The sequence below is a fragment of the Notolepis coatsorum genome (assembly GCF_963971535.1).
Source record: "Notolepis coatsorum genome assembly, chromosome: 5".
Taxonomy (NCBI): domain Eukaryota; kingdom Metazoa; phylum Chordata; class Actinopteri; order Aulopiformes; family Paralepididae; genus Notolepis; species Notolepis coatsorum.
The window spans coordinates 11,357,751-11,375,818 of record NC_140169.1 but is presented as its reverse complement, the minus strand read 5'-3'; the positions used below and the strand labels follow the sequence as shown (position 1 = coordinate 11,375,818).

At 44.7% G+C, this 18,068-nt stretch overlaps 1 protein-coding gene across 2 annotated transcripts in view; it reads right to left on the bottom strand.

Annotated features, from left to right (window-relative positions):
* The window catches only part of map3k19 (mitogen-activated protein kinase kinase kinase 19), a 92,817-nt gene that overhangs the window by 28,575 nt on the left and 46,174 nt on the right, over nucleotides 1-18,068 (bottom strand). For both annotated transcript variants that reach the window (XM_084314616.1, XM_084314617.1), the window contains exon 5: nucleotides 164-268. In XM_084314616.1, coding sequence (XP_084170742.1) covers nucleotides 164-268 — 105 coding nt within the window. The remainder of the gene's footprint in view (nucleotides 1-163; nucleotides 269-18,068) is intronic.

Sequence of the window (18,068 nt, the reverse complement as noted above, 5' to 3'; positions counted from 1 at the left end):
ATCAGCATGGCCCCCTACTCTCACCTCAGGTATCACAGAAAAATCTACATCGTCCACTCATAATTCCCACTTGTTGAGTCATTCATGTACGTGCTTGAGTAGTTTTTTTTACAATATTGTTTCAGATTGTTTCCGACGCGCCTGGAAGGCACCATCATCTCACCGTCCCATAGGCTCCTCTGCCAAGCAGCTCTCCTTTTGTCCAGGTGATGGTGTCGTCCAAGACCGACCCAGGGCCGCTGAGCTCTCCACCGTGTGTCGTCACATCCTGCCGCGCGGGACACACAACAACAGAGGGTGACGAGCAGGTTCCATTGAAGAACTGTGCAGATTTTCTCTGTGATATTAGTTAATTAAGTCAGGACATCCTTTAGATTGGTGTCTGTAGTATGAAGCTCTGGCTAGGGGCCTTCTTTGTAGGGCAGGGGTCAGGTTGCCCAGGGCAACCAGGACCTGCAGCGTCTGAACATTGATAAAGCGGAGCCCTAGAGACCAAGGATGGCCTGCATTCCTTAATATAACGAATCCACAGAAAAGGAGTGTGTCTTCGTTTCATCGGTGCCAGTTCCTTGTCGCAGCGGAGAGAGAGAGAGAACAGAGTGAGAGACTTTATGGTCAGAATCTCGAGCAGCGTAGAGAGAGAGAGAGAGAACAGAGTGAGAGACTAATCTTTTGTTTCACAACGCAGAGACAATCAACGAGCTGGACCCCGATATCTAACACGATGTAACAACTACGTTTTAGACATTTTAACGTTGGATTGGCGGTTGACACAACTCGAGAAAATCCCAACCAGATTGGGATGATTTCCGGTTACACTGACGTATATACAGTAAACACAGATCACTTGTAATGACAATGAAATAGTCCAATCAGTAAATGCATTAAGTTACATATATATTCCCAGTTGGTATGAATTAAGGACAAATATTTATTTAATATGGATATGGATTCAGTTTAATCTTGTATATGGTCATGCGGTTCTCTATATTAGTGAATAGGAAATGACAGATTGGAAGAATAGACTGACAAATATAAATAAAAACCAAAATGAAGTGTCTTAGTAAGGTGTCAGGCAATGAGCCACCAGCCTTGGCATAGTTTCTCTACTGGAGGATAGAACTCTACTGGAGGATAGAACTCTACTGGAGGGATGGAACTCTACTAGAGGGATAGAACTCTACTGGATGATAGAACTCTACTGGAGGATAGAACTCTACTGGAGGATATAACTCTACTGGAGGATAGAACTCTACTGGATGATAGAACTCTACTGGAGGATAGAACTCTACTGGAGGATAGTCTACTGGAGGATAGAACTCTACTGGAGGATAGAACTCTACTGGAGGGATGGAACTCTACTGGAGGATAGAACTCTACTGGAGGGATAGAACTCTACTGGAGGAATGGAACTCTACTGGAGGGATATAACTCTACTAGAGGATATAACTCTACTAGAGGATAGAACTCTACTAGAGGATATAACTCTACTGGAGGATATAACTCTACTGGATTATAGAACTCTACTGGAGGATAGAACTCTACTGGAGGATAGAACTCTACTGGATGATAGAACTCTACTGGAGGGATGGAACTCTACTAGAGGGATAGAACTCTACTGGATGATAGAACTCTACTGGAGGGATATAACTCTACTGGATGATAGAACTCTACTGGATGATAGAACTCTACTGGATGATAGAACTCTACTGGAGGATAGAACTCTACTGGAGGGATAGAACTCTACTGGATGATAGAACTCTACTGGATGATAGAACTCTACTGGAGGATAGAACTCTACTGGAGGATAGAACTCTACTGGATGATAGAACTCTACTGGAGGATAGAACTCTACTGGATGATAGAACTCTACTGGAGGATATAACTCTACTGGAAGGATAGAACTCTACTGGATGATAGAACTCTACTGGAGGATAGAACTCTACTGGAGGGATAGAACTCTACTGGAGGGATAGAACTCTACTGGATGATAGAACTCTACTGGAGGATATAACTCTACTGGAGGATAGAACTCTACTGGAGGATAGAACTCTACTGGAGGGATAGAACTCTACTGGAGGACTAGAGGAGAGATAGAACTCTACTGGAGGATATAACTCTACTGGAGGATAGAACTCTACTAGAGAGATATAACTCTACTGGAGGATAGAACTCTACTGGAGGATATAAATCTACTAGAGGATAGAACTCTACTGGAGGATAGAACTTGGAGAGATAGAACTCTACTGGAGGATAGAACTCTACTGGAGGATAGAACTCTACTGGAGGATAGGAGGATAGAACTCTACTGGAGGATAGAACTCTACTGGAGGATAGAACTCTACTGGAGAGATAGAACTCTACTGGAGGATAGAACTCTACTGGAGGGATATAACTCTACTGGAGGATAGAACTCTACTGGAGGATATAACTCTACTGGAGGATATAACTCTACTGGAGGATAGAACTCTACTGTAGGATAGAACTCTACTGGAGAGAAAGAACTCTACTGGAGGATATAACTCTACTGGAGGGATAGAACTCTACTGGAGGATAGAACTCTACTGGAGGGATAGAACTCTACTGGAGGGATGGAACTCTACTGGAGGGATAGAACTCTACTAGAGGATATAACTCTACTAGAGGATAGAACTCTACTGAAGGATATAACTCTACTGGAGGATATAACTCTACTGGAGGGATGGAACTCTACTGGAGGGATAGAACTCTACTAGAGGATAGAACTCTACTGGAGGATATAACTCTACTGGAGGGATATAACTCTACTGGAGGATATAACTCTACTGGAGGATATAACTCTACTGGAGGATAGAACTCTACTGGAGGGATATAACTCTACTGCAGGATAGAACTCTACTGGAGGATAGAACTCTACTGGAGGATAGAACTCTACTGGAGGGATAGAACTCTACTGGAGGATAGAACTCTACTGGAGGGATAGAACTCTACTGGAGGATAGAACTCTACTGGAGGATAGAACTCTACTGGATGATAGAACTCTACTGGAGGATAGAACTCTACTGGAGGATAGAACTCTACTGGACGATAGAACTCTACTGGAGGGATAGAACTCTACTGGATGATAGAACTCTACTGGAGGGATAAAACTCTACTGGAGGATAGAACTCTACTGGAGGATAGAACTCTACTGGAGGGATATAACTCTACTGGAGGATAGAACTCTACTGGAGAGATAGAACTCTACTGGAGGATAGAACTCTACTGGAGGGATATAACTCTACTGGAGGGATAGAACTCTACTGGAGGATAGAACTCTACTGGAGGGATATAGCTCTACTGGAGGATAGAACTCTACTGGAGGATAGAACTCTACTGGATGATAGAACTCTACTGGAGGATAGAACTCTACTGGAGGATAGAACTCTACTGGAGGATAGAACTCTACTGGAGGGATAGAACTCTACTGGAGGGATGGAACTCTACTGGAGGGATAGAACTCTACTAGAGGATATAACTCTACTAGAGGATAGAACTCTACTGAAGGATATAACTCTACTGGAGGATAGAACTCTACTGGAGGATAGAACTCTACTGGAGGATAGAACTCTACTGGAGGATAGAACTCTACTGAAGGGATATAACTCTACTGGAGGATAGAACTCTACTAGAGGGATATAACTCTACTGGAGGATAGAACTCTACTGGAGGGATAGAACTCTACTGGAGGATAGAACTCTACTGGAGGGATAGAACTCTACTGGAGGATAGAACTCTACTGGATGATAGAACTCTACTGGAGGGATGGAACTCTACTGGAGGGATGGAACTCTACTAGAGGGATATAACTCTACTGGAGGGATATAACTCTACTGGAGGATAGAACTCTACTGGAGGGATATAACTCTACTGGAGGATATAACTCTACTGGAGGATAGAACTCTACTGGGGGATAGAACTCTACTGGAGGATAGAACTCTACTGGAGGATAGAACTCTACTAGAGAGATATAACTCTACTGGAGGATAGAACTCTACTGAAGGGATAGAACTCTACTGGAGGATAGAACTCTACTAGAGGGATAGAACTCTACTGGAGGATAAAACTCTACTGGAGGGATAGAACTCTACTGGAGGATAGAACTCTATAGAACTCTACTGGAGGATAGAACTCTACTGGAGGATAGAACTCTACTGGAGGGATAGAACTCTACTCGAGGATAGAACTCTACTCGAGGATAGAACTCTACTGGAGGATAGTAGAACTCTACTGGAGGATAGTAGAACTCTACTGGAGGATAGAACTCTACTGGAGGGATATAACTCTACTAGAGGATAGAACTCTACTGGAGGATAGAACTCTACTGGAGGATAGAACTCTACTGGAGGGATATAACTCTAATGGAGGATAGAACTCTACTGGAGGGATAGAACTCTACTGGAGGGATAGAACTCTACTGGAGGGATGGAACTCTACTGGAGGATAGAACTCTACTGGAGGATAGAACTCTACTGGAGGATAGAACTCTACTAGAGGATAGAACTCTACTGGAGGGATGGAACTCTACTGGAGGGATAGAACTCTACTGGAGGATAATAATAATAATAATAATGGATTGGATTTATATAGCGCTCTTCGTGACACCCCAGAGACCCCAGAGCGCTTACAGAGTCCATTATTCGTTCATACACAGTCATACCGGTGGTGGTAAACTACAATTGCAGCCAGAGCTGCCCTGAGGCAGACTCACGGAAGCGTGGCGAATAATCATCGCCTACGGCCCCTCCGACCACCACCAACATTCATTCACATGCATACACATTCATACGAGGCAAGTAGGTTAAGTGTCTTGCCCAAGGACACAACGGCAGTGGGATGGACATGGGCTTGAGCGGGATTCGAACCACCAACCCTTCGATCATTGGACGACCCGCTCTACCCCTGAGCCACGCCGCCCCAGGATAGAACTCTACTGGAGGATAGAACTATACTGGAGGGATAGAACTCTACTGGAGGATAGAACTCTACTGGAGGATAGAACTCTACTGGAGGATATAACTCTACTGGAGGGATGGAACTCTACTGGAGGGATAGAACTCTACTAGAGGATAGAACTCTACTGGAGGATATAACTCTACTGGAGGGATAGAACTCTACTGGAGGATATAACTCTACTGGAGGATATAACTCTACTGGAGGATAGAACTCTACTGGAGGGATAGAACTCTACTGCAGGATAGAACTCTACTGGAGGATATAACTCTACTGGAGGATAGAACTCTACTGGAGAGATATAACTCTACTGGAGGGATATAACTCTACTGGAGGGATAGAACTCTACTGGAGGGATAGAACTCTACTGGAGGATAGAACTCTACTAGAGGATAGAACTCTACTGGAGGATAGAACTCTACTAGAGGATAGAACTCTACTGGAGGGATATAACTCTACTGGAGGATAGAACTCTACTGGAGGGATAGAACTCTACTGGAGGGATATAACTCTACTGGAGGATAGAACTCTACTGGAGGGATAGAACTCTACTGGAGGATATAACTCTACTGGAGGATAGAACTCTACTGGGGGATAGAACTCTACTGGAGGATAGAACTCTACTGGAGGATAGAACTCTACTAGAGAGATATAACTCTACTGGATGATAGAACTCTACTGAAGGGATAGAACTCTACTGGAGGATAGAACTCTACTAGAGGGATAGAACTCTACTGGAGGATAGAACTCTACTGGAGGGATAGAACTCTACTGGAGGATAGAACTCTATAGAACTCTACTGGAGGATAGAACTCTACTGGAGGATAGAACTCTACTGGAGGGATAGAACTCTACTCGAGGATAGAACTCTACTCGAGGATAGAACTCTACTGGAGGATAGTAGAACTCTACTGGAGGATAGTAGAACTCTACTGGAGGATAGAACTCTACTGGAGTGATAGAACTCTACTAGAGGATAGAACTCTACTGGAGGATAGAACTCTACTGGAGGATAGAACTCTACTGGAGGATAGAACTCTACTGGAGGGATATAACTCTACTGGAGGATAGAACTCTACTGGAGGGATAGAACTCTACTGGAGGGATAGAACTCTACTGGAGGGATGGAACTCTACTGGAGGATAGAACTCTACTGGAGGATAGAACTCTACTGGAGGATAGAACTCTACTAGAGGATAGAACTCTACTGGAGGGATGGAACTCTACTGGAGGGATAGAACTCTACTGGAGGATAGAACTCTACTGGAGGATAGAACTATACTGGAGGGATATAACTCTACTGGACGATAGAACTCTACTGGAGGATAGAACTCTACTGGAGGATAGAACTCTACTGGAGGGATGGAACTCTACTGGAGGGATAGAACTCTACTAGAGGATAGAACTCTACTGGAGGATATAACTCTACTGGAGGGATAGAACTCTACTGGAGGATATAACTCTACTGGAGGATATAACTCTACTGGAGGATAGAACTCTACTGGAGGGATAGAACTCTACTGCAGGATAGAACTCTACTGGAGGATATAACTCTACTGGAGGATAGAACTCTATAGAACTCTACTGGAGGATAGAACTCTACTGGAGGATAGAACTCTACTGGAGGGATAGAACTCTACTCGAGGATAGAACTCTACTCGAGGATAGAACTCTACTGTAGGATAGAACTCTACGGGAGGATAGTAGAACTCTACTGGAGGATAGAACTCTACTGGAGGGATAGAACTCTACTAGAGGATAGAACTATACTGGAGGATAGAACTCTACTGGAGGATAGAACTCTACTGGAGGATAGAACTCTACTGGAGGGATAGAACTCTACTGGAGGATAGAACTCTACTGGAGGGATAGAACTCTACTGGAGGGATACTGGAGGGATGGAACTCTACTGGAGGATAGAACTCTACTGGAGGATAGAACTCTACTGGAGGATAGAACTCTACTAGAGGATAGAACTCTACTGGAGGGATGGAACTCTACTGGAGGGATAGAACTCTACTGGAGGATAGAACTCTACTGGAGGATAGAACTATACTGGAGGGATAGAACTCTACTGGAGGATAGAACTCTACTGGAGGATAGAACTCTACTGGAGGGATGGAACTCTACTGGAGGGATAGAACTCTACTAGAGGATAGAACTCTACTGGAGGATATAACTCTACTGGAGGGATAGAACTCTACTGGAGGATATAACTCTACTGGAGGATATAACTCTACTGGAGGATAGAACTCTACTGGAGGGATATAACTCTAATGCAGGATAGGACTCTACTGGAGGATATAACTCTACTGGAGGATAGAACTCTACTGGAGGGATAGAACTCTACTGGAGGATAGAACTCTACTGGAGGGATAGAACTCTACTGGAGGATAGAACTCTACTGGAGGATAGAACTCTACTGGATGATAGAACTCTACTGGAGGATAGAACTCTACTGGAGGATAGAACTCTACTGGACGATAGAACTCTACTGGAGGGATAGAACCCTACTGGATGATAGAACTCTACTGGAGGGATAAAACTCTACTGGAGGATAGAACTCTACTGGAGGATAGAACTCTACTGGAGGGATAGAACTCTACTGGAGGATAGAACTCTACTGGAGGGATAGAACTCTACTGGAGAGATAGAACTCTACTGGAGGGATATAACTCTACTGGAGGGATATAACTCTACTGGAGGGATAGAACTCTACTGGAGGATAGAACTCTACTGGAGGGATATAGCTCTACTGGAGGATAGAACTCTACTGGATGATAGAACTCTACTGGAGGATAGAACTCTACTGGAGGATAGAACTCTACTGGAGGATAGAACTCTACTGGAGGATAGAACTCTACTGGAGGGATAGAACTCTACTGGAGGGATGGAACTCTACTGGAGGGATAGAACTCTACTAGAGGATAGAACTCTACTAGAGGATAGAACTCTACTGAAGGATAGAACTCTACTGGAGGATAGAACTCTACTGGAGGATAGAACTCTACTGGAGGATAGAACTCTACTGGAGGATAGAACTCTACTGAAGGGATATAACTCTACTGGAGGATATAACTCTACTAGAGGGATAGAACTCTACTGGAGGATAGAACTCTACTGGAGGGATAGAACTCTACTGGAGGATAGAACTCTACTGGAGGGATAGAACTCTACTGGAGGATAGAACTCTACTGGATGATAGAACTCTACTGGAGGGATGGAACTCTACTGGAGGGATGGAACTCTACTAGAGGGATAGAACTCTACTGGAGGGATAGAACTCTACGGGAGGATAGAACTCTACTGGAGGGATAGAACTCTACTGGAGGATATAACTCTACTGGAGGATAGAACTCTACTGGGGGATAGAACTCTACTGGAGGATAGAACTCTACTGGAGGATAGAACTCTACTAGAGAGATATAACTCTACTGGAGGATAGAACTCTACTGAAGGGATAGAACTCTACTGGAGGATAGAACTCTACTAGAGGGATAGAACTCTACTGGAGGATAGAACTCTACTGGAGGGATATAACTCTACTGGAGGATAGAACTCTATAGAACTCTACTGGAGGATAGAACTCTACTGGAGGATAGAACTCTACTGGAGGGATAGAACCCTACTGGATGATAGAACTCTACTGGAGGGATAAAACTCTACTGGAGGATAGAACTCTACTGGAGGATAGAACTCTACTGGAGGATAGAACTCTACTGGAGGATAGAACTCTACTAGAGGATAGAACTCTACTGGAGGGATGGAACTCTACTGGAGGGATAGAACTCTACTGGAGGATAGAACTCTACTGGAGGATAGAACTATACTGGAGGGATGGAACTCTACTGGAGGATAGAACTCTACTGGAGGATAGAACTCTACTGGAGGATAGAACTCTACTAGAGGATAGAACTCTACTGGAGGGATGGAACTCTACTGGAGGGATAGAACTCTACTGGAGGATAGAACTCTACTGGAGGATAGAACTATACTGGAGGGATAGAACTCTACTGGAGGATAGAACTCTACTGGAGGATAGAACTCTACTGGAGGGATGGAACTCTACTGGAGGGATAGAACTCTACTAGAGGATAGAACTCTACTGGAGGATATAACTCTACTGGAGGGATAGAACTCTACTGGAGGATATAACTCTACTGGAGGATATAACTCTACTGGAGGATAGAACTCTACTGGAGGGATATAACTCTAATGCAGGATAGGACTCTACTGGAGGATATAACTCTACTGGAGGATAGAACTCTACTGGAGGGATAGAACTCTACTGGAGGATAGAACTCTACTGGAGGGATAGAACTCTACTGGAGGATAGAACTCTACTGGAGGATAGAACTCTACTGGATGATAGAACTCTACTGGAGGATAGAACTCTACTGGACGATAGAACTCTACTGGACGATAGAACTCTACTGGAGGGATAGAACCCTACTGGATGATAGAACTCTACTGGAGGGATAAAACTCTACTGGAGGATAGAACTCTACTGGAGGATAGAACTCTACTGGAGGGATAGAACTCTACTGGAGGATAGAACTCTACTGGAGGGATAGAACTCTACTGGAGAGATAGAACTCTACTGGAGGGATATATCTCTACTGGAGGGATATAACTCTACTGGAGGGATAGAACTCTACTGGAGGATAGAACTCTACTGGAGGGATATAGCTCTACTGGAGGATAGAACTCTACTGGATGATAGAACTCTACTGGAGGATATAACTCTACTGGAGGATAGAACTCTACTGGAGGATAGAACTCTACTGGAGGGATAGAACTCTACTGGAGGGATGGAACTCTACTGGAGGGATAGAACTCTACTAGAGGATAGAACTCTACTAGAGGATAGAACTCTACTGAAGGATAGAACTCTACTGGAGGATAGAACTCTACTGGAGGATAGAACTCTACTGGAGGATAGAACTCTACTGGAGGATAGAACTCTACTGAAGGGATATAACTCTACTGGAGGATAGAACTCTACTAGAGGGATAGAACTCTACTGGAGGATAGAACTCTACTGGAGGGATAGAACTCTACTGGAGGATAGAACTCTACTGGAGGGATAGAACTCTACTGGAGGATAGAACTCTACTGGATGATAGAACTCTACTGGAGGGATGGAACTCTACTGGAGGGATGGAACTCTACTAGAGGGATAGAACTCTACTGGAGGGATAGAACTCTACGGGAGGATAGAACTCTACTGGAGGGATAGAACTCTACTGGAGGATATAACTCTACTGGAGGATAGAACTCTACTGGGGGATAGAACTCTACTGGAGGATAGAACTCTACTGGAGGATAGAACTCTACTAGAGAGATATAACTCTACTGGAGGATAGAACTCTACTGAAGGGATAGAACTCTACTGGAGGATAGAACTCTACTAGAGGGATAGAACTCTACTGGAGGATAGAACTCTACTGGAGGGATAGAACTCTACTGGAGGATAGAACTCTACTGGAGGATAGAACTCTACTGGATGATAGAACTCTACTGGAGGATAGAACTCTACTGGACGATAGAACTCTACTGGACGATAGAACTCTACTGGAGGGATAGAACCCTACTGGATGATAGAACTCTACTGGAGGGATAAAACTCTACTGGAGGATAGAACTCTACTGGAGGATAGAACTCTACTGGAGGGATAGAACTCTACTGGAGGATAGAACTCTACTGGAGGGATAGAACTCTACTGGAGAGATAGAACTCTACTGGAGGGATATATCTCTACTGGAGGGATATAACTCTACTGGAGGGATAGAACTCTACTGGAGGATAGAACTCTACTGGAGGGATATAGCTCTACTGGAGGATAGAACTCTACTGGATGATAGAACTCTACTGGAGGATATAACTCTACTGGAGGATAGAACTCTACTGGAGGATAGAACTCTACTGGAGGGATAGAACTCTACTGGAGGGATGGAACTCTACTGGAGGGATAGAACTCTACTAGAGGATAGAACTCTACTAGAGGATAGAACTCTACTGAAGGATAGAACTCTACTGGAGGATAGAACTCTACTGGAGGATAGAACTCTACTGGAGGATAGAACTCTACTGGAGGATAGAACTCTACTGAAGGGATATAACTCTACTGGAGGATAGAACTCTACTAGAGGGATAGAACTCTACTGGAGGATAGAACTCTACTGGAGGGATAGAACTCTACTGGAGGATAGAACTCTACTGGAGGGATAGAACTCTACTGGAGGATAGAACTCTACTGGATGATAGAACTCTACTGGAGGGATGGAACTCTACTGGAGGGATGGAACTCTACTAGAGGGATAGAACTCTACTGGAGGGATAGAACTCTACGGGAGGATAGAACTCTACTGGAGGGATAGAACTCTACTGGAGGATATAACTCTACTGGAGGATAGAACTCTACTGGGGGATAGAACTCTACTGGAGGATAGAACTCTACTGGAGGATAGAACTCTACTAGAGAGATATAACTCTACTGGAGGATAGAACTCTACTGAAGGGATAGAACTCTACTGGAGGATAGAACTCTACTAGAGGGATAGAACTCTACTGGAGGATAGAACTCTACTGGAGGGATAGAACTCTACTGGAGGATAGAACTCTATAGAACTCTACTGGAGGATAGAACTCTACTGGAGGATAGAACTCTACTGGAGGGATAGAACCCTACTGGATGATAGAACTCTACTGGAGGGATAAAACTCTACTGGAGGATAGAACTCTACTGGAGGGATATAACTCTACTGGAGGATAGAACTCTACTGGAGGGATAGAACTCTACTGGAGAGATAGAACTCTACTGGAGGGATATAACTCTACTGGAGGGATATAACTCTACTGGAGGGATAGAACTCTACTGGAGGATAGAACTCTACTGGAGGGATATAGCTCTACTGGAGGATAGAACTCTACTGGATGATAGAACTCTACTGGAGGATAGAACTCTACTGGAGGATAGAACTCTACTGGAGGATAGAACTCTACTGGAGGATAGAACTCTACTGGAGGATAGAACTCTACTGGAGGATAGAACTCTACTGGAGGATAGAACTCTACTGAAGGGATATAACTCTACTGGAGGATAGAACTCTACTAGAGGGATAGAACTCTACTGGAGGATAGAACTCTACTGGAGGGATAGAACTCTACTGGAGGATAGAACTCTACTGGAGGGATAGAACTCTACTGGAGGATAGAACTCTACTGGATGATAGAACTCTACTGGAGGGATGGAACTCTACTCGAGGGATGGAACTCTACTAGAGGGATAGAACTCTACTGGAGGGATAGAACTCTACGGGAGGATAGAACTCTACTGGAGGGATAGAACTCTACTGGAGGATATAACTCTACTGGAGGATAGAACTCTACTGGGGGATAGAACTCTACTGGAGGATAGAACTCTACTGGAGGATAGAACTCTACTAGAGAGATAGAACTCTACTGGAGGATAGAACTCTACTGAAGGGATAGAACTCTACTGGAGGATAGAACTCTACTAGAGGGATAGAACTCTACTGGAGGATAGAACTCTACTGGAGGGATATAACTCTACTGGAGGATAGAACTCTATAGAACTCTACTGGAGGATAGAACTCTACTGGAGGATAGAACTCTACTGGAGGGATAGAACTCTACTCGAGGATAGAACTCTACTCGAGGATAGAACTCTACTGGAGGATAGTAGAACTCTACTGGAGGATAGTAGAACTCTACTGGAGGATAGAACTCTACTGGAGGGATAGAACTCTACTAGAGGATAGAACTCTACTGGAGGATAGAACTCTACTGGAGGATATAACTCTACTGGAGGATAGAACTCTACTGGAGGATAGAACTCTACTGGAGGGATATAACTCTACTGGAGGATAGAACTCTACTGGAGGGATAGAACTCTACTGGAGGGATAGAACTCTACTGGAGGGATGGAACTCTACTGGAGGATAGAACTCTACTGGAGGATAGAACTCTACTGGAGGATAGAACTCTACTAGAGGATAGAACTCTACTGGAGGGATGGAACTCTACTGGAGGGATAGAACTCTACTGGAGGATAGAACTCTACTGGAGGATAGAACTATACTGGAGGGATAGAACTCTACTGGAGGATAGAACTCTACTGGAGGATAGAACTCTACTGAAGGGATAGAACTCTACTGGAGGATAGAACTCTACTAGAGGGATAGAACTCTACTGGAGGATAGAACTCTACTGGAGGGATAGAACTCTACTGGAGGATAGAACTCTATAGAACTCTACTGGAGGATAGAACTCTACTGGAGGATAGAACTCTACTGGAGGGATAGAACCCTACTGGATGATAGAACTCTACTGGAGGGATAAAACTCTACTGGAGGATAGAACTCTACTGGAGGGATAGAACTCTACTGGAGGATAGAACTCTACTGGAGGGATAGAACTCTACTGGAGAGATAGAACTCTACTGGAGGGATATAACTCTACTGGAGGGATATAACTCTACTGGAGGGATAGAACTCTACTGGAGGATAGAACTCTACTGGAGGGATATAGCTCTACTGGAGGATAGAACTCTACTGGATGATAGAACTCTACTGGAGGATAGAACTCTACTGGAGGATAGAACTCTACTGGAGGATAGAACTCTACTGGAGGATAGAACTCTACTGGAGGGATAGAACTCTACTGGAGGGATGGAACTCTACTGGAGGGATAGAACTCTACTAGAGGATAGAACTCTACTAGAGGATAGAACTCTACTGAAGGATAGAACTCTACTGGAGGATAGAACTCTACTGGAGGATAGAACTCTACTGGAGGATAGAACTCTACTGAAGGGATATAACTCTACTGGAGGATAGAACTCTACTAGAGGGATAGAACTCTACTGGAGGATAGAACTCTACTGGAGGGATAGAACTCTACTGGAGGATAGAACTCTACTGGAGGGATAGAACTCTACTGGAGGATAGAACTCTACTGGATGATAGAACTCTACTGGAGGGATGGAACTCTACTGGAGGGATGGAACTCTACTAGAGGGATAGAACTCTACTGGAGGGATAGAACTCTACGGGAGGATAGAACTCTACTGGAGGGATAGAACTCTACTGGAGGATATAACTCTACTGGAGGATAGAACTCTACTGGGGGATAGAACTCTACTGGAGGATAGAACTCTACTGGAGGATAGAACTCTACTAGAGAGATATAACTCTACTGGAGGATAGAACTCTACTGAAGGGATAGAACTCTACTGGAGGATAGAACTCTACTAGAGGGATAGAACTCTACTGGAGGATAGAACTCTACTGGAGGGATATAACTCTACTGGAGGATAGAACTCTATAGAACTCTACTGGAGGATAGAACTCTACTGGAGGATAGAACTCTACTGGAGGGATAGAACTCTACTCGAGGATAGAACTCTACTCGAGGATAGAACTCTACTGGAGGATAGTAGAACTCTACTGGAGGATAGTAGAACTCTACTGGAGGATAGAACTCTACTGGAGGGATATAACTCTACTAGAGGATAGAACTCTACTGGAGGATAGAACTCTACTGGAGGATAGAACTCTACTGGAGGATAGAACTCTACTGGAGGATAGAACTCTAATGGAGGGATATAACTCTACTGGAGGATAGAACTCTACTGGAGGGATAGAACTCTACTGGAGGGATAGAACTCTACTGGAGGGATGGAACTCTACTGGAGGATAGAACTCTACTGGAGGATATAACTCTACTGGAGGATAGAACTCTACTAGAGGATAGAACTCTACTGGAGGGATGGAACTCTACTGGAGGGATAGAACTCTACTGGAGGATAGAACTCTACTGGAGGATAGAACTATACTGGAGGGATAGAACTCTACTGGAGGATAGAACTCTACTGGAGGATAGAACTCTACTGGAGGATAGAACTCTACTGGAGGGATGGAACTCTACTGGAGGGATAGAACTCTACTAGAGGATAGAACTCTACTGGAGGATATAACTCTACTGGAGGGATAGAACTCTACTGGAGGATATAACTCTACTGGAGGATATAACTCTACTGGAGGATAGAACTCTACTGGAGGGATAGAACTCTACTGCAGGATAGAACTCTACTGGAGGATAGAACTCTACTGGAGGATAGAACTCTATAGAACTCTACTGGAGGATAGAACTCTACTGGAGGATAGAACTCTACTGGAGGGATAGAACTCTACTCGAGGATAGAACTCTACTCGAGGATAGAACTCTACTGGAGGATAGAACTCTACTGGAGGATAGTAGAACTCTACTGGAGGATATAACTCTACTGGAGGGATAGAACTCTACTAGAGGATATAACTCTACTGGAGGATAGAACTCTACTGGAGGATAGAACTCTACTGGAGGATATAACTCTACTGGAGGGATAGAACTCTACTGGAGGATATAACTCTACTGGAGGGATAAAACTCTACTGGAGGGATACTGGAGGGATGGAACTCTACTGGAGGATAGAACTCTACTGGAGGATAGAACTCTACTAGAGGATAGAACTCTACTGGAGGGATAGCACTCTACTGGAGGGATAGAACTCTACTGGAGGTTAGAACTCTACTGGAGGATATAACTATACTGGAGGGATAGAACTCTACTGGAGGATAGAACTCTACTGGAGGATAGAACTCTACTGGAGGATAGAACTCTACTGGAGGGATGGAACTCTACTGGAGGGATAGAACTCTACTAGAGGATAGAACTCTACTGGAGGATATAACTCTACTGGAGGGATAGAACTCTACTGGAGGATATAACTCTACTGGAGGATATAACTCTACTGGAGGATAGAACTCTACTGGAGGGATAGAACTCTACTGCAGGATAGAACTCTACTGGAGGATAGAACTCTATAGAACTCTACTGGAGGATAGAACTCTACTGGAGGATATAACTCTACTGGAGGGATATAACTCTACTCGAGGATAGAACTCTACTCGAGGATAGAACTCTACTGGAGGATAGAACTCTACTGGAGGATAGTAGAACTCTACTGGAGGATAGAACTCTACTGGAGGGATAGAACTCTACTAGAGGATAGAACTCTACTGGAGGATAGAACTCTACTGGAGGATAGAACTCTACTGGAGGATATACATTTACATTTACATTTAGTCATTTAGCTGACGCTTTTATCCAAAGCGACTTACAAGTTCTGTACGACAAGCCATCAGGAAGGGCACAACTCTATCAGCTGAGTAACAATGTTCATCAAAGTGTTGAGTGCTACAGTGTAGGTTAGTTTATTAGGACAAGTGCATGACAGTACGGTTAGTTAGGGTTAGATTTTTTTTTTTTTTTAATTCAGATAATGGTTGAAGAAGTGCGTCTTTAGTCGACGGCGAAAGATTGGACGTGATTCGGCTGTCCTAACTGGGGTGGGTAGTTCATTCCACCATTGTGGGGCAAGGACTGAGAATAGGCGACTTCTCTTTGATGACCCTCCCGGAGCTTGGATAGGAGTAGGTCTGAGGCGGCCAGAAGATGCAGAGCGTAGGGGTCTTGAGGGTGTGTAGTTAGAGACCATTGACCGGAGGTAGGCGGGAGCGGTTCCCTTTGCCGCACGGTATGCTAGGTCGAGGGCCTTGAAGCGGATTCGTGCAGCAATGGGGAGCCAGTGCAGGTCCCTAAGAAGTGGGGTGACATGGGCCGACTTCGGTAGGTTTGAGATCAGGCAGGCCGCTGCGTTCTGAATGAGTTGAAGAGGCTTAGTGGCAGTGGCCGGGAGGCCAGCGAGCAGTGCATTGCAGTAGTCGAGGCGGGAGATGACTGTTGATTGGACGAGGAGTTGGGTGGCTTCTTTTGTCAGGAAGGGGCGGATCCTTCTGACGTTGCTCAGGAGGAATCGGCAGGTTCTGGTCGTCGCTGCGATGTGAGCAGAGAAGTTCAACTGGTCGTCGAGGACAACACCAAGGTTCTTGGCGGTCGGGGACGCAGTCACAGCTGCATTCTCGACTGTGATTGAAAGGTCGGTTAGGGGGGAGGATTTGGCCGGCAGGTGGAGCAATTCTGTTTTGCTTAGGTTCAGTTTGAGGTGGTTGGACGTCATCCAGGCGGAGATGTCGGACAGACAGGTTGAGATCCGCTCAGAGACGTGGATATCTGAGGGAGGGAAGGAGAGGAAGAGTTGAGTATCGTCGGCATAACAATGGTAGGAGAAGCCATGAGACGTGATAATGTTACCCAGTGATTTAGTGTAGAGGGAGAAGAGAAGGGGTCCTAAAACCGAGCCCTGGGGGACACCCGTCCGCAGGGGGCGGGTGGCCGACAGGGTCCCTCTCCATGACACTTGGTAGGAGCGGTCATTGAGGTATGATGACAGCCATGTCAGCGCAGAGCCAGCCACTCCCATTCCTACTGGAGGGATAGAACTCTACTGGAGGATATAACTCTACTGGAGGGATAGAACTCTACTGGAGGGATACTGGAGTGATGGAACTCTACTGGAGGATAGAACTCTACTGGAGGATAGAACTCTACTGGAGGATAGAACTCTACTAGAGGATAGAACTCTACTGGAGGGATGGAACTCTACTGGAGGGATAGAACTCTACTGGAGGATAGAACTCTACTGGAGGATAGAACTATACTGGAGGGATAGAACTCTACTGGAGGATAGAACTCTACTGGAGGATAGAACTCTACTGGAGGGATGTAACTCTACTGGAGGGATATAACTCTACTAGAGGATAGAACTCTACTGGAGGATATAACTCTACTGGAGGGATAGAACTCTACTGGAGGATATAACTCTACTGGAGGATATAACTCTACTGGAGGATAGAACTCTACTGGAGGGATATAACTCTACTGCAGGATAGAACTCTACAGGAGGATATAACTCTACTGGAGGATAGAACTCTACTGGAGGGATAGAACTCTACTGGAGGATATAACTCTACTGGAGGGATAGAACTCTACTGGATGATAGAACTCTACTGGAGGATAGAACTCTACTGGATGATAGAACTCTACTGGAGGATATAACTCTACTGGAGGATAGAACTCTACTGGACGATAGAACTCTACTGGAGGGATAGAACTCTACTGGATGATAGAAC